This window comes from Pteronotus mesoamericanus, unplaced genomic scaffold (genome assembly GCF_021234165.1).
Source record: "Pteronotus mesoamericanus isolate MK-2021 breed Mesoamerican mustached bat unplaced genomic scaffold, CSHL_Meso_final contig_228, whole genome shotgun sequence".
In the NCBI taxonomy this organism is placed as follows: Eukaryota; Metazoa; Chordata; class Mammalia; order Chiroptera; family Mormoopidae; genus Pteronotus; species Pteronotus mesoamericanus.
Window position 1 is genome coordinate 249,094 of NW_026555095.1, and position 27,195 is coordinate 276,288.

Below are 27,195 nucleotides of genomic sequence, written 5' to 3' on the forward strand. Positions count from 1 at the left end.
GAACATGTCCAGGGAAAAACTGAAGTGTTGTGGAAGATGGAATGATGATGCCCACCAGTTGTCAGAGTGAAAAAGGATGATTGACCAAATGTATGTTTCTCTTTATGTCCTCTTTTCTCCAGAAAGGAGAAGCCACCCTGGACCTTCCACTAAGACTTGATGTGAAGACTTTATATAATTAGATCTTTAAAGTCTGGGCGAGGTAGGGATTGGCTGCTGAGTGGCTCTGACTAATGGGGGAGCTAGAAGGTAAAGAGTAACTTAACTTAGAAGGTCTTTTCTCCTGAGCTTTGGAAACTGATTTCATCCTCACCGGAGGCAAGACCTAGAAAAACAACAGTGGCCACAGGGATGCCTAGAAACTGACCCAGTTCTACCTGCTCGAAGCACAGTGGAGAGAGTAATAGGGAAATCCAAATGTTTGAGAGTAGGAAATTTGAGCCTGGCTCCCAGCCCTATAAACGTGAGATCCAGACTGCTGAAAGGAAGTATCCTGGGCGAGCTCTTTGGTTCATCTAACCTTGAATCTTAACTACATTTGGACTACACTTAGTTTTTATTATATATACTTATTATATAGATATGTACATATCAAGTCAATGTTTGGGTAACTGCCCATTTTTAAAATCAATACTGGGAGATGGAAGTTTGCATCCATTCTTAATCACAGCTTGCCCTCACTGTAGCATACATTTGAATGACTGACACACTCAAAATTACCCCAAAGAGGAAGAGGAGATGCATATGATTTATGAATATAGTTGAATGACACATATTTCCAAAAGAGACAAATCCCTGGGAGCAAAAGCTGTGTTCATTGTATTTGCAAAGATATTTCCCCCCTTAGTTTCTTTCTAAAAATGAGTGTGTTCTAAATCTCCTTCATGCAGAAGAGGCTGGTAAATCTAGAAGGAACAGAGGGAATAGGTTTGCTTGCTTTGAGGTATGATGTCAATTTCTTATGCTCTCAAAGTTTGGCCAACTTCTTGCAAAATGATAAAAGCTAAGCAAGTATCTGTTCCTTAAAATTCAGTTAACTTGTAGCTTCATTTGCATCAACATATTAGACTTAAGATTAGTTCAATTACTACATTTTTAATTATGACATAAGTATATTACATTTTTATATAGAAGAATCATTTTATGAGAAAACCAAGAATACATTTTTATGTTCTTGCACCAATAGTCTTCAGCTGTGTAAAGGGCAATGCTAAAATAAGTAGTAAAAAATGGAAATAGAAATTTGTATATTATATGTAAGACGTTTCTCTTTTCCCACCCCTAAATGTCTTTTTTCCCCAGAAGCCAGAAAAAAAAAAGTTTTTAAACCTCTAGCTAAAAGTTATTTAAGTTGTCAGGCCTTGATTTGACATTAAACTCAGGATTATATTTGCAAACTAAGCCTTAAGGGTGGAATTAAAGTGTAATTGGCAAAAAAGCAAAAACATTTTTACTCAAAATGGATATAAACAAAGCTTTATAAAACTTTCATACTCTTGAGTTTTGATAATAGATTTGGAAACAGGAACATACAGTGCATGCACATCTAACACATTTATTAACTGCCTGTCAGCATAACCTGTCAAAACAACCCAGTGTTTCAGCCTCAGGAGAAAACCTAAGCCCCAGTTCAGATATGGAGCAGACCTACACCAAGTCACACACATGTGCCCACATGTTCCAGGGGTCTCTTACTTAGGTCCTCATGTGTACCCACTATCCTAGAATAGCTTAGCATCCACACAAAGAAATTTCTTATTATTGGCACTTGTCACTTTTCCTTTTGATCAAGGTTATTTGTGTTTCTGCTTTGTTTTCTTTGCTGGACTATAAACTCTTCGAGGTCAGGATCCATGTCTGGTTCAGCATATATATCATACAGCAGGTTGCATATTGTTCGTACTTAATGTTTGAATGGATGCATAGACACATAAGGAGGGAAGAATGGACACACAGAATGGTCATGACAAGCTCTGACATTGGTGCAGGCTCTCTGTCTTCTCCCTAGAATATTCCCATAGACCCTAATGCACCTGCTGATCAACACAGGCCTGGAACTCCCCAAGCAACCCAAGACAAGGTGCTGTGGGTTGAGAGTGAGCGGAAAGTAGGAGACAGGAGTACTAGAAATAGCAGTGAAAAAACCCAAGAAGCTAATGAACTTGGGAGTGGGCATAGACCCTCAGTTGGCCCAACCCCAGCCATCCTTTCTGCTCTCCTACCACGACACTAAATCCCCAGACCACAGGGCCTTTTCTAAGGGGGCAGTGGCCTTGCCTCCTGATAGGTCTGATCTCTAGGCCAATGCACTCTCTCTCTGAGGGTCAGTGGCTTTGCTCTCCACAGACTGAGCTGGGGGCTAGGGGTCCCTGTCCCTTCCTGTGGAATGCTGGCCAGCATCATCAGAGCTGCCGTGTGTTCCCCGAGAAGGCAGCACCTGTAGGGCATGGTCTGATCTTGGCAGTGTCCCTCTGACTAGCCCCAGGAGTGGCGGCTCCGAGGACTCTGGATATGGCTACCCCCCAGAGGCGCGCCCATGGGGCAGCCGCTCAGTTCTCTGAGATGCTCAACAATTCCTGCATGAGGGGGGTAGCAAAGGGGTGTAAGTCGTGGATGCGCAGCAGCCGCTGGGTGTGCTGGGCATTGATGCTGCGAAGTTCGGTGAGCATAGCCATGATCTTCAGGAACAGGAACCTGCAGGCCAGCCAGAGCAAAGGTTGAGAGGCAGCCCACCCTTGCCCCTACCCACCGACCCTGGGACCACTTGGGAGTTGCACAAGTTTTGAGGTTTTAATCTCAGAACACTTTGGGTCAGCCAAAATTCAGCTGAGAAAGTCTCAGTTGAATTCCTTAAGCTTCTCTTTCAGCCTGTGGACAAGAAGGACAGAACAGCCTGGGGGACTTAAGGTGTAGACATGCATCCCTCCCCTGCAACTTACACCTCATCCTCTGGGTTTGAGTCCTTGTACAAGGAGCTTTCCATGGGAACACGCAGTCATTGCAGGCACCAAGTGCACAGGTCAGTTTTGGGAATCACAGCCTTAGGTAAGGGCTGGAGTGAGGACTGAGGGCAGTAGTTGTGGAATCAGGGGCTGAAAGCTGCTATCCCTTCTGGATCTAGCCCGGGATATAGTGACTGACGTACACCTTGTGCCTCAGTTTCCTCATGACACCTCCCAGCTCCATACAGGGGACAACTGAGCAAAGAAAGATGCAGCTGCTGTAGCACCCCAAGATTCTGAGCTCAAAAGAAAGCTGGAGCAGGCCAAATAAGGACTCACATACACATTGCTGGCTTCATGGCTCAAACCTGTGGACTCCTGAGGCCCAGTGAAGGGATGGAAGCCCCTGTCCAGCCAAGCCCTTAGCAGCCCTCCTCCTTCTGGTTGTGTGAGAACAAACTAAGGAGTTTCCTGCCTCATTTGCTCACCTTTGTTCTGGGAGGTGGTTAGGCAGTGCTCAAGAGTGTGGGCCATGGACTTGGCCCACCTGGGTCCACCTCCAGATCCCACCTGTTTGGCAGTGGAACCTGGGACAGCTACCCTGAGCGTCCAGTCCTCTGCAGATGGTGGTAGCACTCACTTGGTGGGGCTGTTTTCAGGATTAATGGTGATAATACATGTAAACTGCCGGGCTAGCACTTCTCAATAAATGATAGCTATTATAGATTTACTATTATCATCATTATTGTTAACATTATATATTTCTGGCTATTGCTAGAAAATTCTGTAAGAGCCTCAGGAGAGTGCCTGACTGTCCCCTCCCCTTGATGACAGAAGAGAAGGCCCTGGGCAGAAAGGAGCTGAGCCTCAGGAAGTAGTGTTCCATCAGCTGGGCATGGCCTCATGCCGTTTTTAGATTTCTCCATTGTTCAGCCTGGGCTGGACAGGAGGCCTCAATAGAGGTCACAGAACGGTGCCCCAAAACCCTGGAAATCAAAGCCTGCCCCAGGAGTGCCTTCACTCTGCTCTCCCAGAGAGCCCCAAAATGGGGGGGAGGGGCAGCAGGTAGGGAGCAGAGCCCCAAGGGCAGGGCTCTTAGGGGAACCCCCTCATACCCTCCCTGCTTGCTGCTCACCGGTGGCCAGGCTGGGGACGATTGCACTCAATGTAGGCCTTCAGGGCGATGGTGAATCTTTCCTGCAGCTGGTCCACCACACTACGCTGCTCCACGCCTGGGCGGTCTGGTAGAAAGGGAAAGGCAGTGTGGGGCCAGCAAGGCCACAGGGGCAAAGACAAGTTCAGTCTGGCCCAGAGACAGCAATCACCTTCCAGAGCCAAGACATCCAGGCAGAGAAATGACTGGATCGCCACGAGGGCTGTTTGTGGCCCACCCACCCAAGGAAAACTCAGCTGGAGTCCCCATCCTGGCTTTGCAGGAAGAGAGAACAAGAAGATCTATTGGTTAGGATCTTCTCTGGGGATGGTGGAGGAAGGGCTACTGCCTCCACAGCTAAAGCTGAGGGGCTGCGAGCAAGCCTGGGGGCTGGGAGGCCAAGTGGGCCAGGCAGGGGCCTCACCAGGAGAGAAGAGGGAGATGGCCTGCATCAGCACATACTCCTCCTTGTGCAGCTGCAGCTTTTTCAGCATGTAGTGGAACTTCAGCACAGGCTCCAGCAGAAGCTGCTGGAAGCCACCTGTGGGTGGATGCAGGGTGAGGGGGAAACCGGTCAGGAAAGAGACCCAAACTCCAGAGTTCCCTGACCAAGGTCGTTCTTCCCATTGCCCAGCCTTCTGCCCTGCAGTGTTCAGACATGCACATCCTGGCGTGGCTCCTCTCCTCCCTCCCAGTTGTTTCCCTCCCTCTGCCGGGCCAGCACGTGGCTCTTGGGCACCTGCAGGGTCTTCCAAGCAGTAAGACAGCCGGCCACACTCCCAGGTCCCGGTCTCTGCATCGAACACCGTGTTGAATCTCAGCTGGCACAGCTCAAAGGCAGCCCCCTTCAGCAGCGAGATCTGGTCCTCAATGGGCAGGTCCCTGGCAGCAAGGATAGGAGGGGATGCCAGCTTCCAGGAAGCTGCCACAGGCCAGCACCCACTCCCATAATCCAGAAATGGGGGAGAGGGAGGGAGGAGGTAGGATGAACTCATACCCTTGAGGATTATTGCAGTTGCTTTTGGTTGCCTCCAATCTCTGCCCTCACAATCCAGACAAGCAGATTACCCCTCCCTGCCACCTTCCTCTAGTCTCTTGCTGCCTTCAGGGACTCCCTGCCAATGGAGCTTGGTGTCCCTTACAGCCCAGCCCTGTCCCCTCCAACTCCCTGCCCAGCCACTGACCCACAGCCAATGCCTTGGCTCCTGCTCCCTGGCTTCATTCTTTCTGCCTCAGTTTCCCCACTTGGAATGATGGCCCCTTTATCTTCACTTAAATTAACCTGCTAGTCCTTCAGGCCAAGCTACCTTTGTGCCTCCTAGAAGTCCTTCCAGAGTCATGCCTCAGCTACTCCTTTGGCATGAGTTCCATGCTGCAGGGATGTTTGCTTCCTGCTGTCTGTTCTGGAGTTCATATTTCTGCTGTTTCTCTCCAGGCATCCAGGATGCCTGGAGCCCAGGTAGCCCCAGTGGCCACCTCTAATGTTCCTCCAACTGGCTTTGGTCTCCTTGGGTATTCAGCCCCCTGTGTTGTGTGTGCTATTCAGCTCCACCTGACCAGGCCACGTGGCCAACCCCATGGACAGGTGTGCCCATCACTGCCTCCAGCCCTGACAGATTACACATTATAGGGCAGTGTTTGCCACCACACCAGGAGGATTCCAGGTTTCTCCCCACCTCACTGCCCCCTGGTTGTTGCCTCCCCACCTAGCTTTGGGGAGTCCCAGCCCCTTGGTTCTCAGGACTGCCCTTCCTCCTCATGGCCCCCTCAACCATCTCTCCATGGCAGGCTGCTAGCAACCCAGCATCTGTGTCTGTCTCTCTCTTTATTCTTCCTCTGGACTTTCTTCCCTTTCCTTCCAGCTCTTTCTTTAAACTGGAACTATCAACTTATGATTCCTGCCTTTTTGGGAAGAAATAGGAGAGGTAATTACTACCTGAATGTCCATTATGTATGAGCGGGATGCTCTGCAGATGTTTTCTTATTTCAGACAACAGCTCAGCAAGTAGACCTCATCAGCTCCCTTCCAGGAGATGAGGAGGCTGAGACACAGTGAGACTGAATGGCAGACCCGCAGTCCCAAGCTAAGGAGATGGGCAGTGAGGGCTCCATCCCCGCCCCCTCCACGGTGCAGGTGCCTGGTGCAGGGGCAGGGATAAAGGAGGGTCTTTGGGCACCAACATATCCCAAGTTCAGAAGGATCTGCCCCAGAGCTTTTAAACCCACTGGCTGCTTTCTGCTCTTTCCCATACCTGTCCACCAGCCCTCATGTCCTACCTGAAGTGGGAGATGACTTTGGCAAAGTTGATGATGCCTTTGAACATGTAGGTTGACATGTCGGCCATGTGAGGCAGCATGGAAAAGATTTCTTTCCCACTGGCTTCTGCTGAGGGTTTGTAGTTCCAGATGCTGCCGTCTTCCCCCCGCAGCTTCAGAGAGACCTTCAATGAGCATAGATCTTCTCTGATCTGGCTCCACTTGGTACCATCTTCCACCGATGGAGGCTGCGGAGATTCCAGGACCTCATGGCCACTGCTGAGCACCTCCGGCAGCTGGAACAGAGCAGGAGGTAGAGAAAGGAGAGGATAGACAGCATGTATTCCCCCAAACAAGTTCCCACACAGGCCCCTGATGGACACCCACAGCAGCAGGCATGAGAGGATGCACTACTGCAGGCGTACGCACAGACGCGCGCACACACAGCGCTCGCTTCTTCTCCGTGGTCTCCTATCGGGTGGTGCACTTTCTGGATCTGTGAATTAATGTTTTCTGTCATCCCTGCCTGGTCATACATAGATTTGCTCCCTGTCCCAGGGAAGGTGAGGGGGACCTACACCCATGGATGTGTCCCCAGCATCCCTGGCCTTGCACTTGGGAAACTCTGAGAGAAGAGTCTGGGGTCTGCATATGGAAAGAACAGATCAGATCTCTGGGGCCACTGGCTGCCAGTTCTCTGAGCTGGGCAGGTCACCCCAAACTCTGTGTGCATGGTGAGTTCGGGGGAGAAGGGCACAGGGATCAGAGGCGGCCGACAGTGCTGAGATCACTAACATCTCATGAATCAGTAAAACCAGTTCACAAGTGTCTTACCCCCCACAGGCCCTGACCCTGTTTTCCTGAAGTCCTGAATGCCAGCAACTCTGGGACAACTCAGCATCCAAGACTCCATTTATGGCTCAAACCCAAATCCCACCTGTTTTGGAAGGAGAAAGCAAAGATTCTCAAACCCCAGCATGCACCAGAATCACCCGGAGGGTTTGGGGGAGGGGCTTGTCAAAATACAGACTGCCGGGCCCACCCTCAGAGTTCCCGATTTGGAGGTGTGACTCTGCATTTCTAACAAGTTCTAACAAGTTCTCACAAGTTCTCAGGTACCACTGCTGCTGGTGTCCAGGGCCACTCTTTGAGGGTCCTTGAGGATGAGTTGGGGTTTTGAGGAGCTGGCATAGCTGCTGAGCTAACTCTAAAACCTCATACCCGGAAATTCTTGAAATGGGAGAAGGTGGTGTCAAAGGTTTTCATCTGAGCATCCATCAGCTCCCTGATCATTGTCTGCTGCTCTTCAGTCAGACCCTTGGCCTCCAGGGGCTGCATCCCAGTCCGTTCTTGCTTCTTCCTCCTGATCAAGGCCCGCCTCTGCTCCACTGCTGCGTCAGACATGATCACTGCAGGGACAGCCAGGAGCAGGCTCAGGTACCGCGAGGAGCTAGGCCACCCTTCTTAACCCCAGACGCAACAGCAGGGCAAGTGCTGTCTACAAGAAACCCACCCTTCTCTGGGCTCATGAGGACCATGGGCTCCTCTGGAGAAACACCTAGGTAAGGACAGAGTGATGAGGTGCAGCTGGTGTGCTCCCCATGACTGTGTTTAATCTCAGAGTGACCCAGGAGCACAATTATTCCAAAGCTTGACAGGTAGAATGAAAAAGCATCCTGTGTCACCTGTCTGCAAACAGTTCCTGGGCAAGATGCTGCATCTGGGACAGCCAGTGGGCATGACCCACTGGAAGGTTGGGGGTCGTATCGCACCGTGTGTCTCTGGCTTCCCTCTCCCCAATTCACTTCCCCCAATTCCACTAAAACACAATAAGGGCAATTTTAAAGGGGCCAACAAGAATCACAAGGGCACTTCAGGGGACACACGGGTGTGATTCTGGTTCGAGATGCCCCCCACACCCAGAGCAGAGGATAAAGTTCCCCTCCATCTGTCACATGCTGGGATGGACCGTGTGGTACAGGCTGCAAGCTCTGCTCCACATTCCTGCCTGTTGCACACAGGCCTCAGCTGCTACAAGCACTTATGCACATGCGCGCACACTTTCATGGTGCACCTCTGCACACCTGCGCATACACATCCCCCAGGCCGATTCCTGCTGGGCCCCAGGCTCACAGTACCCATGCACCTGGTCCCACGCCCACTCAGGGCACATCCCACTGCTCACTCTCCTTCTTCATGCCACTCTCCAGGCACTTGCGTAAGCGGCAGGCCTGGCATTGTCGTCGGGTCTTCTGGGTGATCTCGCAGGAGCTCTTCCGAAAGGGGCACCTCAGCCGGGCATTGCGTTTCATGGCCCTCCTGGTAGAAAACGAAGAGCAAAAGGTAGGCCATGGAGAACAGGCCAGAGAGCTCCAGGCCACACCTCTCTTCCTCTCTGTCCTGTCCCACTACCAGGACACTAGCCAAACCCTCTGTGAGCCTGCCTTTGCCTCTGAATTGGGTCAGGTTCATAGGAACGGTAGAGGAGGGGCTTCTTCCATCTTCCATTTGGGCTAGGCTTTCCTCAAGGCCCAGAGGTCACTGGAGGAGGGAAACAGGTGGAAATCTTTCCTGCTCTGTTCACTTTCAACATGGCCTTGCGGCAGCCCCAAGCCGCTGTCTGGGATGCTTCTGCTCCAGGCCCCAGGCCCAGGTCCCTCCCACACCCCTATCCCCTTCCCTTCTGTCCTTGTTCCTGGGCACCCTAGAAGAGGACCTTAGCAATGTTTCTGTGGTGGTGGTCTCTCCCTGGGTTTCTCCTTGTTGGACGAGGGACCCAGAAGAAACCTTACCCCAGAAGCCTAAGAAACATAAGAAGCCCCCACTCCACATTCAGGGGTCATGGGCAGCTGGAGGAGAGGTAACTATGAGGAGGCTTTCTACCTCACTGAGCAGTGGCTTCCCCATTGGAAATGTGCCTTTTCCTGATTGGCCTTATGGAGCAAAGAAGTTCACAGCCCTGTAATAGTGAAGTGTGTGGTTAATGCAGCCGCTTGTCCTTGCCCGGCTGTGCCAGGTAAGAAGATGGTGGGGTCAATGCCCTTTAGAGGCCCCAGCACAACCACCCTCTCCCCACAGCCCAGGCATCCTGAACTTCCCACAAAAGGCCTAGCCATCGGATTGTAAATTTATCCCCCGACCAGTCACAGCAGAATAGAAAGAAAAAAATTCTTCCCTGGCCCTAGCCTCTGATTCTGGTTTGGCAGCGTGGAAGATGAGGGAATGCTGGTGAGGAACGTGGGGACAGACAGGAGTGGCTGCAGACAGCCTTGGGGGCTGAAGCGGGAGGCTGCGCCACACTCAGAATCGGGTAACTGGTGGGTCAGGCCAGTGACTAGCCCAGGGGGCAGGTGCTTCACAGGCAACACCCCTTCACTTTTGCTTCCCCTGTGGCTGAGTAAGAGACCCTGATCCTACTCCTGAACACCCAAAAGGGTAGAGAGGGGGAGGCACTCGAGTTTATTAGCAGCATGCTATGGGTCATATGCTGGGCTAGTTATTTTGCACAGCTTTGCAAATTCAGTTCTCACAACTGCACAGAATACATTGTGTCATCTGCCTGGTACAGATGCAGAAACTGAGTCAAACATATATCGCTGCACTGCCTGTCCTTAGGGTAAGTGACAAGCTGAAATATGAATCTGTGTCTGCCTGACACTAGAATGCAAGCTCGTACCACTACAGTGTGCTGTCTCCCTCTGGGGGTCCCAGAACAGACTGGGCTGAAGGGGAGAGCAGACGGCCCCACACCCCAAAGCATCCCACACAGATGCTGCAGGCAGGATGGGATCTGGCTCAGGGGGCCGCCCTCCTCCACCTGGCCCTGTTGGCATATGACCTAGCTCAGGGACACTCTCTGTGAGTGGCCAATTCAGGGGGAGTCTGGTGCCCAGTTCTAGTCAATGTGGAATGAGGGGGGCCTTCTGGGAAATGCTTCTTTCCTCTTAAGGAGAAGAAGAGATGGCCCTTTCTGTTCCAGGCTGACCACCCAGGCTCTATGCTGCCCCAAGGGGAGCAGGCTGAGGTCAGGGTCCTCACGCTGGATGGCAGAAAAGAAAAATGGGAAGAACTGAGCTGATGATCATGCCAGCCCTGAATTCAGCCCAACCCTTCAGACTTCTAGTTATGAGAGGTAACATATTTCCCTTATTGGTAGACCCTTTTGAGTGGAGTGTTCTGTCACTTGTAACTGAATGCAAGTGACAGAACACTCCACTCAAAAGGCTTTACCACACTGTGGCTGGTCTGACCTGTGTTATAATCCGCACAACATGCACGCTTGTTCCCACTGGAACACGGTCGTCTTAGAACGCCCTAGGCTCACCTAGCCCCATGGGGGCCTGAGAATGGCTCAAGCGGCCCAAAGCGGGGATTTCTTCACTCAGAGGGTGTGGGGGTAGGGGGCGCGCTGAGCTGCTACAGTGCCTCCCTGGGCTGATATGGGTCTGGAAGTTCTTCTGTGGGACGGACCCCCCCACCCATGAAATGCTGACTGCAGCCCACCTCTGGGACTGTAGGGTCGGCTCTGGCTCTAGGGTTTGTTTCCATTCCCTTGTTCAGCCTTCAGGGAAAAAACAAAAACAAAACAAAAAAAACAAACACCTCTTCAGAGGACCCCATCAGGCTGGTGTCCCAACAATGTGTGAGGGTCCCAAATGTGACCCCAGAGGTGGGAGCTGCTCTCAGGACACCCAGCCCTCCATCAGGGCCAGGGGAGAGCCCTTCCTCAAATACGCCTTCCTCCGCTCCCCTCCTTTCCTGGTCGGCTTCTGTTCCCCTTGGTCTGAGCCTACATTGAGCTTTGCTGTTCTCTTTCTTTGGCTGGACAATGTGAGCTCTTCTGTCTGGGCCTGTCTTGCTGTGAGCTGGGACTTTTTAGTCTTTCATTTTTGGACCTCCCTATTTGCCTGTTTCTAAGTGAGCTTGTCTTGTCATATTCTTCATTTATTTTATACCATTCTTACTGAAAAACCACACCCTAAGACTGATTTGAACACTTGCATTTTGGATTTTCAAACTCCTCTTTTACAGACTGGATTTCTATTTTATTCAGAACATATGGGGTATCTTACGGGAGGGAGACCTTCCTCCGGTAGGAAAACACAAGATGAGGATGGCTTTGAGGTGTAAAGGGCTCTCCTGAGACTAATTAGGAGCCTTTGAATGGGCCGCCTGCTCTCTCTCTGGACCTGGGAGACAGGTCAAGCTGAGGTCCCTGTGTCCAGCGGGCCAATGGTGCAACCCCAGTTAGATGTGACCCAGTGTGTCAGGAGCGGTCTGTGGGTGAAGGCTGACAGGTTACCCTACCTGAAGAAACCCTTGCATCCTTCACACGTCATGACATTGAAGTGATAACCAGTGGCCTTGTCCCCGCATACGCGGCAGATATGAGGTGCCCCACCTCCCTCTTCTGCATTGACGGTGGGCTTTCCAGGAGTGGAGTCTGCATCTCCACAGTGCACAAGGTCATCATGGCTCCAGCTTTCTTCAGGTCTCACCTCCAGCTTTGCTTCCGGCCCTCTGGGACTAGAAGTGAAATAACGACAGGCAACAAAAGGGCCGGACAGCGTTGCGCTGAGGCGGTCCTCCCTGTGTGCCACTCCGATGTGGTTCTGTGAACCCAAGAGCTGACCTACCATGGAAGAAGCTTGGGATGGGATTGGGGTCATTATAAAGGCAGATGCAACCATGTCATTGTATGTACAATAATAGGCCCTGGAGTAAAACCCATGAACAAGAACATGGAATAGAGAAGGCTAAGAGGAAGAAAGAAGATGGAAAAAGAAAAGGCTACCGGGGTTGGACTGTAGTAGCAATTTTTGAACAGACTGAGATTGAGAGAACATGAACAGGACAAAGCCCTGAACATGGGGCAGCCCATGGGACAGGCCACTTGTTCATGATGGTTTCTGGGACTGGGAAGACCTGAGGAGGGGACCGTCTCTCAGGGGTGTTGTGGCCCAGGCTCCCAGAGGGAGCTGGGATGGCTGAGTAGAAAGAGAGTTTTCAATTGAATAACTGACCAGATGGGGAGAAAGACAGAGAAGAGCCAGGTTCAGGAAGCAGGAGAAAAATAGCCCAGATCCCAGTGGAGCCGGGGTATAGGCGGATAATCTAGAATTTGTGTCCATTGAGAGAGCTGCACCCAAGGTGTCCGCCCAGTCGGCTTTTGCCCTGAGAGAGTGATGTGACTTCCACTGGGGATGGGCATTGAGAGTGAGGAGCAGAAATTGGGAATTATTCACTACTCTTCCCCAAAGTCCCTCTAGGCTGAGGGTTACCAGAACACAGATGACATTGCCTTTTCTAAAACCAAAATAAAACTGTCAGTAAAATTTCAAGATGCAAATTTCCATTTCTGATAGCACAGCAGATGAAAGCTGACAATTTCACCTGTAAGAATGAATTAGAAATTAATCTGTCCCCTGACCCTGGTCCTTCAGAAAACTGCAGATAAAATAGGCTGACAGTGAACTTGAACTGAACAGGGATAGTGACGGATGTTAACTAAACTTATTGTGGTGATCATTTTGCAGCATAAGCCATTATCAAATCATAACATTGTAGACCTGAAAATAATGTAATGTTACATGTCAATTATACCTCAATAAAAAATAAATAAAATTTCTGAAAAAGGGGATGGAGACAGATGTTAACATGGTAACAAACAGTTACTGAAACTCACAACGTCTTGGGTTCTTTGCAAAAGGTAATTAATATGACATTTATTATTTCACTCAACAAGCATTGTTGAGCATCTATCAAACACCAGATACTGCTATGTTGGGCTCTCTTTCATGTTTTACGAAAGCTGGACATCGTTAGTTTGGCAGAAATCCAACGCTTGCCATAAAACCCTCCAACTGCTCAGTTACAAAGAGTTCCAAAACCAAGGATGGTCACAGGAACAGAAAATTTTATACACAAGGTATTGTTTCAGATTGCATATTGGAGGACAACAATCTGCCTCAAGATTTCATCTTTATTCACGAGCCATTAGGAATAGCAGGATCCGGGGCTATGGGGACAGTTGGCAGAAATTCTGCACCTAAAGGATTAACTTTGGACAAAAGAAGAGTGAGATGCTGTTCCCTGGAAGGGAAGCAATACATGATTACAACAAGACACGTAGATCACAGAAGCTCAGTAGATGACACACACCAAGAAGATGATAGAAATGTCTCCTAAGGGACAGGGAAGAGACATCTACTTAAACCGTGCCTAATTAAGTACATTCCCCAATTCCTTAATGAGGAGGTACTAAAATTAACGTCAGTATCCCAGTCCCTAGCATTGGTATAACTTCTATTTTGTTTTGCCCAAGTTTTCTGATAAATAAGCAGACGCTGGTACATTCCATAGTCCATTCTCTCATATTGTTATGAAGCCCCAGGTAGAGAGCCCTGACAGCTATTGTCCAAAGATTGTCCCCAATAAACCTCACCTCCCAGAGTCCCACCCCTGTGCAGTCCCCTCCCATGACGAATCTGAGATGACCTGTGACTTGCTTTAAGCAATAGGATGTAGGGAAGTGACAGTTCTGGGCCTGAACCATAAGAAGGCCCGATAGCTTCTGCTTTTACCCTTTGGGGATCCCTACACCACCGTGTGACAAAGTCTGGCTCCCCTGTGGGAGTGACCACACAACGAGGCCATGTGAAGAGAGAGAGCCCTGAGAGACACAGAGAGAGACCCCGCTGCCCTAGGCTTCCGGCCACACCCACCCAGCTCCGGACTTGTAAGCGAGTGAGTGCTCTTGGCTGTCCCAGCCCAGTTAAGCATCTGACTGATGCCATGTGAAGCAGAAGGGCTCCCAGCTAAGCTCTGGCAACACACAGAATCATGAAGAAAAGACAATGGTGGTTGGTGTAGTCCAGTAAGTTTTGGAGAGGCTTGTTGCAAGGCAAGAAATAATGGAAACAGAACCCCTGGAATTTAGTTAGCAACCAATGGGTACTGGGGTGTTCTGATCCCACTGCACTCTTACATCAGTCCTTCTCATAGAAGAGTACCCTCTGGGCAGGAAAATGACAGTGACAAGGTAACTGGTATGTGCCAGCCACGTCTCTCTTTCATGTGAATTTCATATGACCAAGCAGGCCTGCGGATTCAATGGATCCCAGTTGTGTTTACTCTGAGGCTTGTACATGCTCCTTCCTGTGCTTGGTGTTCTGCAAAATTGCCAGCAGAGGGTTGACAAGATCACCTCCTGTATTCCCTGAAAGTGAAATCCTTCTCCGGTGAGGGCTTTGCAAAAACAACTAATTGTAAAGTCCAGTATTGAGGCTAAAGACCAAAGATAGAATACACTCTTAGCAAGGAAGAGCCATCAATAAAAGAATGAATAAATTAATGAATGTAGTGTCTGTGCATGACTGAGGCTTGCTGAAGTGAGCACACATCCCCACCCCCCGCTGTGGGGGGGGCCTGATTAGTTGACATTGCTTAACTAGTAGGAGGCAGAGGCAGAATTTGAACCCAGGTCAGTCTGACTCTGAAACATGTGTTCTCAATTCAACAGTTCAACATTCCGCTGTGTCATTCACAGGATGTTTCTGAGCAGGTGAGCCATTTATCAAATCTCCTGCATTTCTATGGCACTTTTTCCTAGGCAGTGCATTTCAAACAGCCCTTCATATTGTGTGATTCCTTTCAAGTGGTTCTTTGTTTTCAGGCAGAAAGTGATTTCTTAAGATCCTCAGTTCCTGCCATCTCAATGATGGTGATAGCAGAAGGGACCAAGGAAACTTGCTGCCACTCTTGTCACACCCAGAGGCGTCCTGTCTCATGTCAGAAAAATAGTCAAGGTCACGATGCCTATCCACTGGATCTTGGCCAGTTGCCAGGAGGCTTCATCTGTATTGCATACCCCTGCCTTTCTAAGCAGAGGCTCATGTACACAGCCGACCCTCTGTCCAAAAGGACCAGCGACCCTGGCTGGGTGGCTCATACCCAGTTGGTTGGAGTGTCATCTCATACACTAAAAGGCTGCATGCAGGTTCAATTCCTAGTCAGGGGACATATGGGAGACAACTGATCGATGTTCCTCTTTCACATCGATGCTTCTCTCTCTCTCTCTTCCTCTCGCTCTAAAATCAATAAACATATTCTTGGGTGAAGAGAGCAAGAAAGAGAAAGAAAGAGAGAGAGAGAGAGAGGAAGGAAGGAAGGAAGAAGGAAAGAAAGAGGAAGGAAGGAAGGAAGGACCTGCAGTTTTGCGAGGACTGATGCTGCCTGTTTTCTACAGATTCAGTGGTTCTCAGTCTTTGTATTTTAGTTATTGTTTATGTTGGAGGCTTTTTCTTTTGTCTTCCACCAACCAGGGGCTTTAACTAAGCCCTTAAAAATACCCGCTTTGGCTTAGTCACAAGGGATCTCCAGGGAGCTTTGGGGTGAGCCACCCATTCAGTGTGCTGCCTAAGGAATCATTGAAATTGCTGAAGGCTTGGTCCTGTGTGCCTGCAGCAATAGTCTTCCAAAGCTGATATAGAACTATATCTATGCAGTGGCTTCATTTGTGAAGGGCTCCAAATCCCCCATTAAACTAGGAAAAAGGGAGATCCTCTGTGAATGAAGCACATATACACGTGACAGTGACTAATTGTGACCAACCAGGACCGAGTTGTCCCACAACCTCCTGGACATCAGAGGACTTTGTTTTTTGCTCCCTTGGGCTGGAGATGTAGTGGGCATTGTCCCGCCCTCATTGTCAAGAGGCCCCAGCTCCTGCCACTGACGTTGGACTAACTCGCTCTACTCACCAACTTCTCTGGTGTTCAGGAATCCTCATAACTGACATGGAAGCTCCTGGTGAGGCCAACATGGCCTTGAGCATGAAGAGGAAGAGGAGAGTGTACTGTCCTGTTGGGGGGCAGGGCGGGAAGAATGTTGCCCCAGGACCAGATCTGGAAGGGTAAGCAGTGAAGGGCGAGGAGGCTGCAGAGGAATGGTGCAGGCAGGTGCCACTCAGAAGCTGGCCCAGGGGGGTCCTCTACCCCAGGAGTGGAGAGCATGCACTTCGGGGAAGACACCTTTGAACCTGAAGAGAAAGGAAGGAGAATGGTGGATCCCCAGGTGATAATGGAGGGAAATTCTAAAGAAAACATAAACTACATTTTCATAATTTATGACGAAGGAGCAAGGACCCCCGAGAGGAAGGGAGGAGAAGAAGGGGCTGGGAGCTGGGAGCAGCAGTGGAGAGAGGAGAGCAGACAGGGCTGAAGGAGGGAGCCAGGGAAAAACTGCAGCTGCAGCTGTGACAATGAGAACTAGCTAGCACACCTTGGTGGGCTATGACCAGCAGAGAAGGACGACAGGAGGCCCACACAGGGACTCTTGCGGAGGGCTGCCGCCGTGGTACTGGGAGAGGGCTCAGAGCAATTTCAGGTTCCAAAAAAAGGCAGAATGAGATCCTGTCTCAGGTCCACAGAACCGGGGTTTCCTTTTCAAAGAGAGATGAGGCTGTGAGATGCAGCACACTCCATGTGAATGTTTAAACCACATGACGGGACTCAACAATATAGGACAGATGGCTCATCATAACTACAGACTAGATTTAAAAAACCCAGAAAAATGTGTGAGCATGCACACTCCTTCGCCTGCAGAATGACCATGTGAAAGGGAAGGACTAAAAGGAAGGGGCCAGGAAGAGAGGTGTTCTGGTGGGGGTGACTGGGGAGGAAAATGACCCACTACTGATCTTTGGAGTCAAGTGTTAGAGACCGTTTGCAAGAACACAGGTAAGTGGCGCTGTGGGTATATCTGGGTCAACAGGCCAGAAATCAGGTGTCGACATGGGAAGTGGTTGCCTTCATGTATAAGTAAGGAGAAAAGGCCCAGTGAGAGGCTCGAGAGGCTGCTTGTTAGGCTGCGGGGTTTAGCAGAGAGGTCTGGGGAAGAGGAACATTCTCAATATAGCAGGAAAAGCAAAATGTTAGAAGGGAAATGATGGGCAGGAGAGAAGCCCTTGGCAAGACTTTGGGATATTGCTAAGAAACAGAAAAAACTAGGCAAGGGAGAATGGGGGTTGTAATTTAGAAATTGCCGAAAGCAAAGTGAAAGAAGTTCAAGCAAAAGTTCAAGCAGAGGAAGGGGAAGCAGCACCAAAGGATGAAGAGGGAAAGTTAAATTGGGCCCAAAAGAAGCCACAGGTGATGAGTGTTTTCCTAAGGTAGCACAAGAAAAGCAGAGGGGCTGCTGGTCAGTGCTGAGGACAGGAAAGAGTCCGAGAGAGCGAGGCAGACAAGTTGCAGAGTCATGGCCATAGGCAGGGGAGAAAGAAAGAGCTGACTGGGTGAACAGAAGAGAATCGTGGTACTTACGAAAGAAGGAGATTTGTTAAGTTTCCTGTTTAACAGTTCGGGGACTTCTACGTCACCCCACTCTTCTGCTGTCTCCCCCAGGCATGTCTGCTATTTGGGGCTTCCCTTCCCTCATGTCTACATGCTGCACTTTGTTTAGGTAAGTGACTCTCTAAGGTCACAGACAGAAGGAGGGTCACTAGGGGAGACACAGGGAGCCTTGTTCCACACTTGTGTGGTTCCCTCGGTGGCCTGTGAGCCACACCAGCCAAGAGCAGACCCCTGCTGCTTGGGGGCAGAGAATGTTCTCAGTTTAGTTATTGGGAGAGTAGAGACGCCATTAGTCAGCTTACATGGGAATCTGAGCTTATGCAATTAGGGGATTCTTCTCTAAGAAAAAGGATTCAAAATTACAAATACATAGGTACCAAAGAGCACATATTTTTGTGAGAGAAAAAATTTTTAAATAACAATAAATTACAAATATTAAAAAGGACAAGTAAGAAACATTACAAAACCAGGAAAATAATGTAACATTTTAATCAATGAATAGCCTGACACACCTCTATTATCTTTTTGTCTATTTGTGAGAGACAAAATAATAGCCCCTAAAGAGATCCTCAACCGGAGCCTGTGGATATGTTTCCTTATATGGCAGAAGGGTCTTTGCAGATGTGATTAATGGTACAGACCTTGAAATGGAGAGATTATCCAGAATTACCCAGCTGGCCTTAATCTAATCACATGAATCCTTAAAGTCAGGGAAACTTTCCTGGGTTTGGTCAGAGAAAGAGATGTGATGATGACAAAGGTGTCAGATTCTATGCCACTGCCTATCAAGATGGAGGAAGAGACCAGGAACCGAAGAATTGCACGTGTCAACTAGAAGCTGGAAAAATCAAGGAAGCAGATTTCCCCTAGAGCTTCCAAAGCAACCAGCCTGGCAACACCTTGATTTTAGCCCTATGACACTGATTTTGGACTTTGGACATCCAGAACTGTAAGATACTAAATTTTGTATTGTTTAAGCCACCAAGACTGTGGATTTATTGCAGCAGCCATAGAAAACAAGTTAAACTCCTCATAGAACAATGATTTTGTAAATGTCATTTTTAAATATAAAGAACAGAAAAGATAAAATTTTTCCTATAGCATTGTTGATCAAAATTTCCTTTTTATTGTGATAACAGAGAAAAGATTCATCTTCACAATTGCTGAGGATTGCTGTCAAACAGGAAAACCTCTGTCAAGATTCTTTCACATAAGTCTTTCTACGTGGAAAGATTTCTGTGTGGATAGATTGAGTTCTGGCTCCACACATTTCAAACCTCGTTCCCCTCCTTCAGTCTGGATACCACAGGGTGCGGTGATGTTGTGGCGCACCTCAGGCCCTGCGTCTTCTGGTCACGTCAGTGGATGAGAAGGTGGAGTGGGGCCCTCCCAGAACCCTTTTCTACACTGAATGGCTAGCACTAATTAACTCTACATGCAAGTAACTGCAGCCACCTGCAAACACCCTAGCAAACTGTGTCCCTGACTCAGCTGCCTTTAGCCTGACCCCCGAATGTGCACATGGCCATTCCACCATGACTCAGTGTCGGGGAAAATATAACAGCAGAAGTAAAAGCTCCAACTGTGGTTGAATATCATTTTTTGAATATTTTACAAAAGCATGTGACCATAGGAAGGAGCCCATGTGAGTGAGGGGCCGAGAAGCCTAAGTTTGCGTAAATCCATCTGCCCTGTTTCTCTCCTCAGCCACACGAACTGCTGGAGTCTCCAGGGGAGATACCATCTCAGACCAGCAGCAAAGCCTTTCCAGCTTAGGCTCCTGTGACATTTTGATCCTGATGTCAGGACCAGATGCCTTGATGACAGTGGCAAAACAAGAATTCTTCAGAAAGGCCCTTTCCATTGATCTGGCAAAGCAGGATTGCTTGGCCTGTCCTTGACCCTGTCCTGTCCTTGACCCTGTCCTGCCATTGACCCTGTCACATCTCTCTGACGCACTGCTAATTCTGGCATAGTGCTTGAATGGCAAGGATTGAGCTTACTTTTCCTTCTGGCAACTCTGAAGGGGGAAGAGTGAACTTTGGCTTCAAGAGGATGAGTTGGCAGCAAGGTGGGAGTTAAAGCGGGATGTGGGGTTTTGAAAAGACACCCATCAAACTAGCTTTTAGTTTTAGCGCAGGGATCAAAGAAAGCTTTTGATAGAAAAAGGTGTTACTCCTTCCTTGACACACACATCAGAAGAAGACAGGACATGTAGGATAAAATGCCAACATTTGCAGTTACACAGGGGGCAGTAGTGTTCCCTATGAATGTTCATAGCCTCCCACCTCTGTCCTTGTCAAGGAGACTCTCATGTAAAGGGGCACCGCCTGCCTTGCAAGAGGAGGATGCTTGCAGCCCTGGCCCCCTCGCAGCTGTCCTCAGAGGGGCTTCAAATTGATCCAGGCCCTGGAGTCTGAACAAAGGGTCCATAGGCTTCCTGGGGGCACATGAGAAATGGTATAATTGCTCTCTCCCAGGGACAAGCGATTCACTGACCCATTCAGATGCTCTCCCAGTGAATCTGAATGTCAGCTATACAAACAGCCAAATTAAAGGGCCAGCTGCTACCTGGGGGCCACCCTACCCAAAGGACACTAAAACATAGCTGGAACATACCAGAGGGTAGGTAAATCACAAATTGTTTCCTTTCTTATCAAAGTAGTCATCGCCCAGAGGTGGAGACTGAAAACACTCCCTGAAGGTGCCAAGCCGTCTCTGTGATCAGAGGGCCCCATGCCTGTCACGCAGGGCCACCCCACTCAGCCAGGTAAGGGCCACCCTGGGCCACCCTGGGCCACCTACTGAAATCAGCGCACAGAGCCAGAAACGAGTCGATATGTGGTAAAGGGCAGTTTTCAGGGAATGAGTGGACTATTTTATTATCAAACCATTTAGACATGCCTTCCAAGAAGTTTCCTGGTTCGGAAAATGCATGGAATAATTTATTTATTTTGACCATGAAGTACATGGTACACATTTTTTATCATAAGAGCATCACTTGCCAACGAGCATATGAAAACGTGCCCAACATCACTAATCAGCAGGGAAATGCAAATCAAAGTCACAGTGAGACATCGCCTCCCATGCATTAGGATGGTCACTATAAGAAAAATGGAAAAGAACAAATGTTGACAAGGATGTGGGGAAACTGGAACCCTTTGCACTGTTGGTGGAAGCGTAAAATGGTGCAACCTCTACGGAAAACAGCTTGGAGGTTGCGCTAATATTAAAACTAGAATTACCTTATAATCCAGAAATTTTACTGGATCCAAAAGATCCAGTATATTTTGGGTATATAGCCAAAAGAATTGAAAGCAGCATCTCAAAGAGATATCTGTACACCTGTGTTTACAGCAACATTATTTACAATAACCAAAAGATGGAAGCAACCAAAATGTCCATCTACAGATGAATGGACAAATAAAATGTGGTATATGTGTATATGTGGTACATACATATAATGAAATATTTCCAGCCTTGAAAGGTCATTCTGACACATGCTACACAATAGATAAACCTCCAAGACGTTATGCTAAGTGAAATAAGCCATTTACAAAAAGACAAATACTGTATGATTCCACTTATATGAGATATCTAGAATAATCAAGCTCATAGAAACAGAGAGGAGAACAGTGGCAATGTACACAGCATGGCGCTATAGTTACTGAGACAGTGTTATATACTTGAACATCGCTGAGAGTAAATCTTAAGCATCCTCACCACACATACACACTATGTGAGGTGATGGATGTGTTAGTTATCTTGACCTTGGTAATCATTCAACAATGTATATGTATATCAAATCATCATGTGTACTCTTTAAATACATACAGTTATATTTGCAATTACTCCTCAACAAAATTTTTAACAATATGAAAGATGGTTGCCAGGGGCTTGGGAGGGAGGCACACGGAGTTGTTGTTTAATAGGTCTAGCGTTTCAGCTTTACGAGGTAGAAAAGGTCTGGAGACCAGATGCACAATATAAATATATGTAACATTACTGAATTGTACACTTAATGGTTAAGATGGTAAATTTTGGTATATTTTACCACACTTTAAAAAAATAACATCACTTGTGGCTAAATAAGTGTGATCAAATATTTAAAGAATCCTAAAAGGGAAACCAAAATTTGAGAGGGATGCCAGTGCCCACATATGTCAGTCTGGCCTCATCTGGGCGCCCTCACACCAGAAGGACGGCAGGGCCTGGAGCCAGGAGAGGTGTGAAGCAGCAGAAGCGATGAGGCAGAGAAGCAGGAAGGAAAGCGGCAATGATAGTTAAAAGCGCTACTGTGAGGGGTAAAAAGCTGACCAGGTCAGTTAATCTGCATTTGATCCCAAATGACCTTAGTCTTTGAGCGACGTTTGAATCGCTGTGAGGCTTGGGTCTGGGGCAGTCACTGACTGTTGCCTCCCTTCTCTCCTGTGCCTGCTTCGGGTCCCCAGAGCCACTTACAGCCCAAGATGGGATCCTCTAACTGGACTGTGCACTCCACAGTCTGAGCTGGGCCTGAGCCCCTCTGCCTTCCTGGCAGCTTCTGATGCTGTGGTCTGCGGTGCCCACTTGGAGTAGCAAGGATCTAGAGCTCCAACTAACCGGACAAAAAATCAGCCATACACACAAAAAAAAGGACATGAGGGAGATGACCACCAAATGGTGGGCAGAGGATATGGCACTAAAAACATCTTGAGCACCCAGAAAACAAAAAAGGGATCACACAGGCATGTAAAATGACTAGCATCACAAATTGTTGTTTAAAGTCAATGTACATTTGGGAGTGAGAGAGACAGCACCTTCCCAGGAAAAGGGTGTGCAGGAGATACAGGTTACATTTAATCTTCAAATGAGTCAAATCAAGAGCTTTGGATTCAGGTTACTGAGGTTATGGGGGGAAAGAGTGGGCAATTTGGAGTTGAAATGACAGGATCTAAGCAAAAGGGGGAAAATGGTAGAAAAGTCATGATTTTAGTAATAGAAGCTATCAGAAACAGCTAGATTATAATATATACACACATACGCTTTATATATCTATGTCTTATGAGCATATCCATAATATGTATATTTTATAATATGTATATATCGACACACACACACATCAGAGGATAAAGAGGAAACAAAGTAGGTAAAGGGAAATTATATAGGAATTGCATTTCTAGAAGTCAACAGTGAAGCTTATAAAATTGTTGGCTTTGTTCCAAGAAGGGAGAAGCTTGGTTAATTTATTAACTCACATTACACAGGTTTTGATGTTTACAAAATGATTTCAAAATAATCATTTCCTTGGGAGGTGCCTGTGAGGTCAGCGGAGCAGGCCTCCCCCTAGCTGAGTGGGGTGGGGCAGGTCTTATTTTCCCATTCACAAATGAGGAACTTGGGGCTTTGAAGTGTGTCCAAGGTCAGGAAGGCAGTAAGTGACAGAACTTCTTTTCTTTTCCCTTTATTCCGATTCTTCCTGTAGTGCAAATAGACATACTACTTAAATTAAGTTTTTGTCACAAAATTCATGGGCATAAGATGAGATAATATATTTTTAAAAATTTTGAAATGGGTCAAATACTGTGAAGTCTCCCCCTTCTTGGTCCTGCTGGGAAAGGCATCCAGAGGGAACTGAGAGAGCAAAAATCACATTGTTTGAATTCAAATATGAGAGGCCAGCTGTTATCTTCAAGCGGCCATAAATGAAAGTCAGCTTTTGTGTTTCTTGGACATACTCATCAGATTCAAGAGGTCAGAAAGTTCATTCCTAGACATGGATCAGGGCTTCGAGCTGGGGTCAGCTCAAGCCAAAGGTACACCCTGTACCCTCTTCCAACATTTAACAGGGTGCAACAACCTCTGATTTATCTGCTTGTCTCTTACGTGCATGTGTAGTGCTCTTGCCTATGGTTTTGTAGTTTGACTCTCTTTGGAATTCATAGAGACCCAGGAGAATTGTTACATATGTTACAGAAGGGATTTAAATATGTATCTTCATTTTAATTTTCAGTAGGATATTCAGTTTGCTATTTCAATGCTTTACAGAAGTTCAGGAAGTACGGCAGATGGATGAGCAGATATTGGGTGCACTTCTCTTAAAATCACAACAGCTAGAAGGCTCCTGTATGCAAGAAGAGTCCCACACACATTTCTATGTCTTACCCAGGTTGTGACCAGGGCACAGTCCCAGCCTAAAACAATTCTGCAAAGAAGTTGCCAAGAAATATGAGTTCACAGCATATAATAAAAATGGATTAAAATCAGGAACATGATGAATATACCTAAGACATCTAACTGTGAGTGGTACCCTTAGAATTGGACAGTGTACAACGCATACAAATCTGGATCAGCCAGCCCTGAGACAACTCTATCATAGCTATTTACTCAGCATTGTGTTGGAAGGCCAAGAAAAAGCAATGCCACAAAAAAATAAAAAAAAAATACATATATATATGTACATTAGGCTGTGGAAAGATTAGAACAGAAGGAAAAAACTCTTGTTATACATATATGATATGGTTGTCTACCAAGAAATTCCAAAGGAATCAACTGATAAACTCTTAAAACTACTAAAAGAATTCTGTAAGGTGACCAGACAAAATATTAAAACACAAAATAGATTTCTATATATCAGTAAAAAACAATTAGAAACAGTAGAGCTGCAATGGAAATTGGCTTAGGAATCAGGAAAAAAACCCAGAAGAACAAAGTATCCAGCAACAGGCATGAAAAAGTCAGAATATCCAACTGAAATACATGCTGGAGGTGACATTTCAAATGGAAAGGAAGAGGACAACTTTTCATTAAATCCTATTAGAATAATTCATAGGAAAAAAGTTCCAGGTAGACTAAAGACCTATCTTTTAATGATAAAAGTATTAGAGGAGAGTATGCCAAAATATCATCAGAAGCTTAGAAGTTGAGAATGCTTTTTCAAATAAGCCTGAAGAACAAAATTTAAAGGAGAAAATTAATAACTTCAACTACATCAAAATAACAATAGCATAACAATAATAGTAAATGCTTCTGTTGACTAAAAACACAATGTTAACAAAATTAAAGGACAAATTATAGACTTAGAATATTTATTATATGTTTATCAAAGAATTAGTATTAAGAATATATGTGAAACTCCTACAAGTGAATAGAAAAAGATAACCCGATATAAAAAGAGCTAAGAATATGAGCAAGCAATTAAGAAGAGACAATATGGTGGTCAAGACATATATAAAAAAGATGGCCAAGAACTGCGTAAAAAAATGCCCAACTTCTTTAGATGTTATGGGTTGACTTGTGTCCCCCAGTACACCTCAGAATGTGACTATATTTGGATATAGGGTTTTTAAAGAGGTAATGAAGCCCGAATGGGGTCATTAGAATGGACTCTAATCCAATATGACTGGTGTCCTTTTAAGATGGGGAAATTTGAGCACAAAGAAAGACACCAGGGATGCACTCACACAGAAGAAAGGGCATGTGAGGACACTGCTAGAAGACAGCCACCTGCAAGCCAAGGAGAGAGGCCTCAGAAAAAACCAACCCCGCTGACACCTTCATGTTGGATTTCCAGCCTCCAGAACAGAGAGAAAATAAATTTCTGTTGTTTAGTCCACCTAGTCTGGTATTTTGTTATGGCAACCCTGGAAAACTAATACCTTAGTAATCAGGGAAATTTAAATATTTTTTAAAAGGGTTACTATTTTTACTCATCCTGTTGGAAAATAAGATGTTTAATGAATAGCCAGCATCAGGGGGTGAAGGAGCACTAACTACCATTTTCTACCAGTTGGAGTATAAAATGGTACAGACCCTGTGGAGGGCAATTTGACAGTATCAAAAATTAAAATGCACATACCTCATGATGTAGCAATTCAACTTCCCAGAATATCCTCTAGAAAAACACGTGCACATGGGCACAGGAAGGCTTATACAGTGAGGGTAATTCTAGCATTTTGGCAAAAGGGGAATACTGGAAACGGCTTATATAACTAACAAAAAAGAAATAGCTAAATAAAAGGATTGTATTCTGTGGAATACCATGTAGCAGTTAAAATTGAGGTAGAGCTATATGTAGATCTAAAAAGTCTCCACATGGACTATGCATATGGACAGTTTGTTGAGGGGGAAAAACAGAAGGAGAATTTGACAACAGCTAATTTATTGGTACATATGTGAATGCAAAGGAAACCATCTAGCAATAAATACACCAGACTGGTTCTAGGAATTACTTTTGGGGGAAGAGGGTATTAGTGTTGGCAGGATGGCGAAAGGAGAATTTAGCTTTCTCTGTACTACTTTTTCATTTTTATAAGCAGCATATAATAATTTCAAGTTTTAAAAAGCTATTACCTAGTAACAATAGTTAAATGAGTTTTGTGGTTGTCCATTATGTTTATTCCATAATAACTGAGGAACAAAATAATAGCTTGAGACTAGGAGCTGCCAAATTTTTCTATAAAGGGCCAGCTAGTTAATATTTTATGTTTTGGTAGCTACACTGTCTCTTTTGCAACTGCAAACAGCAATTCTGCTGTTGTAGAGCAAAAGCAGCTGTAGATAATAAATAATGAATGAGCATGGCTGTATTCCAATAAAACTTTATTTATAAAAAAAACTGGTGGGCTGGATTTGGCCTGTGAGCCATAGTTTGTAACTCCTTATTTAGACTGTTTATTATAGAACTAAAGTTTTAAAAAGTTATTTATTATATTTTAATATTATTGTATTATTTTTATTTTATATTATTATATTATTAGTTGCTATGTAACTAAAATGTTTTAAGTAAACATTTTTTGGTGTATGGTTTTATTTACCAACGTATTAAATAAGTAATAGCCTCTGGGGCCTCGCCTAGACTATTTTGGACTCCAACTCTGCAACAGAGAGGGGCTGGTTGTCTGTATGGCTCATGGCAACTCAGGTCGGAATGAGGTTTCCTCAATGACTATTGCTCTAGGACACCAGCGCAGGATCAGGGAGCATTGTTAATGGGACTCAGTACTACGTGACTGTCCTTGTGGTCTCTTGCATCCCAGAAATGTGGAGAGCAACAAGGCCAACATGCTACACAACCCACTGTGATGCTGACCTCAAACATAAGCTACATTTGTGTTCCCATACTTCTTTTGCATGGAGCTGAGCCGGGGTGGGGGTGGGGGCGCGAAGAGGAGGGGAGCGGGGGCGGGGGGGTGGTGAAAAGGGTGGGGAGGGTGTGCAGTCTGGCCCTAGCAAAAGAGAAAGAAAGAAAAACTGTACCTGCTTGGTGGTAACTTCTTTGCTGTGACTTCTCTTTCAGGGTCTACCCTGAATAATCAGGAACAAAGGATCAATCAGAACATCAAGATCCCCATTAGCCTAGTTGTTTGATTTTCGCAGGTGAACCCTTCCCTTGCCGGGAGAGCCTGAAGGTCCTGTTGAAGTCCAGGCAGCACTTTCTGTTCTTCGTCCTAGTTATAGGTTATTATTCCCCAGGATGTGAGCCAAACTTGTCTCTCACCTACATTTCAGTCCG

At 46.8% G+C, this 27,195-nt stretch overlaps 1 protein-coding gene across 1 annotated transcript; it reads right to left on the bottom strand.

Moving 5' to 3' along the window:
- Positions 1-1,203: 1,203 nt before the first annotated feature.
- NR1I2 (nuclear receptor subfamily 1 group I member 2) lies at positions 1,204-27,195 on the bottom strand. Its single transcript, XM_054572292.1, has 10 exons — positions 26,940-27,195; positions 16,113-16,390; positions 11,659-11,877; positions 8,537-8,670; positions 7,573-7,760; positions 6,373-6,647; positions 4,835-4,977; positions 4,520-4,636; positions 4,078-4,183; positions 1,204-2,694 (listed from the first exon to the last, which is right to left on the bottom strand). The coding sequence occupies exons 2-10, from the start codon at positions 16,184-16,186 to the stop codon at positions 2,550-2,552; spliced, it is 1,401 nt and encodes a 466-aa protein (XP_054428267.1). The 5' UTR covers positions 16,187-16,390; positions 26,940-27,195; the 3' UTR covers positions 1,204-2,549.

Bases quoted from the DNA above. Each gene is read 5' to 3' on its own strand.
- NR1I2 (XM_054572292.1), bottom strand. From the start codon at position 16,186: ATGCTCAAGGCCATGTTGGCCTCACCAGGAGCTTCCATGTCAGTTATG. The intron at 8,671-11,658 runs GTAGGGTAACCT...GTTTTCTACCAG, and splicing joins GGATGCAAGGGTTTCTTCAG to GAGGGCCATGAAACGCAATG. The intron at 4,637-4,834 runs GTGCCCAAGAGC...ATCCACCCACAG, and splicing joins CTGCTTGGAAGACCCTGCAG to GTGGCTTCCAGCAGCTTCTG.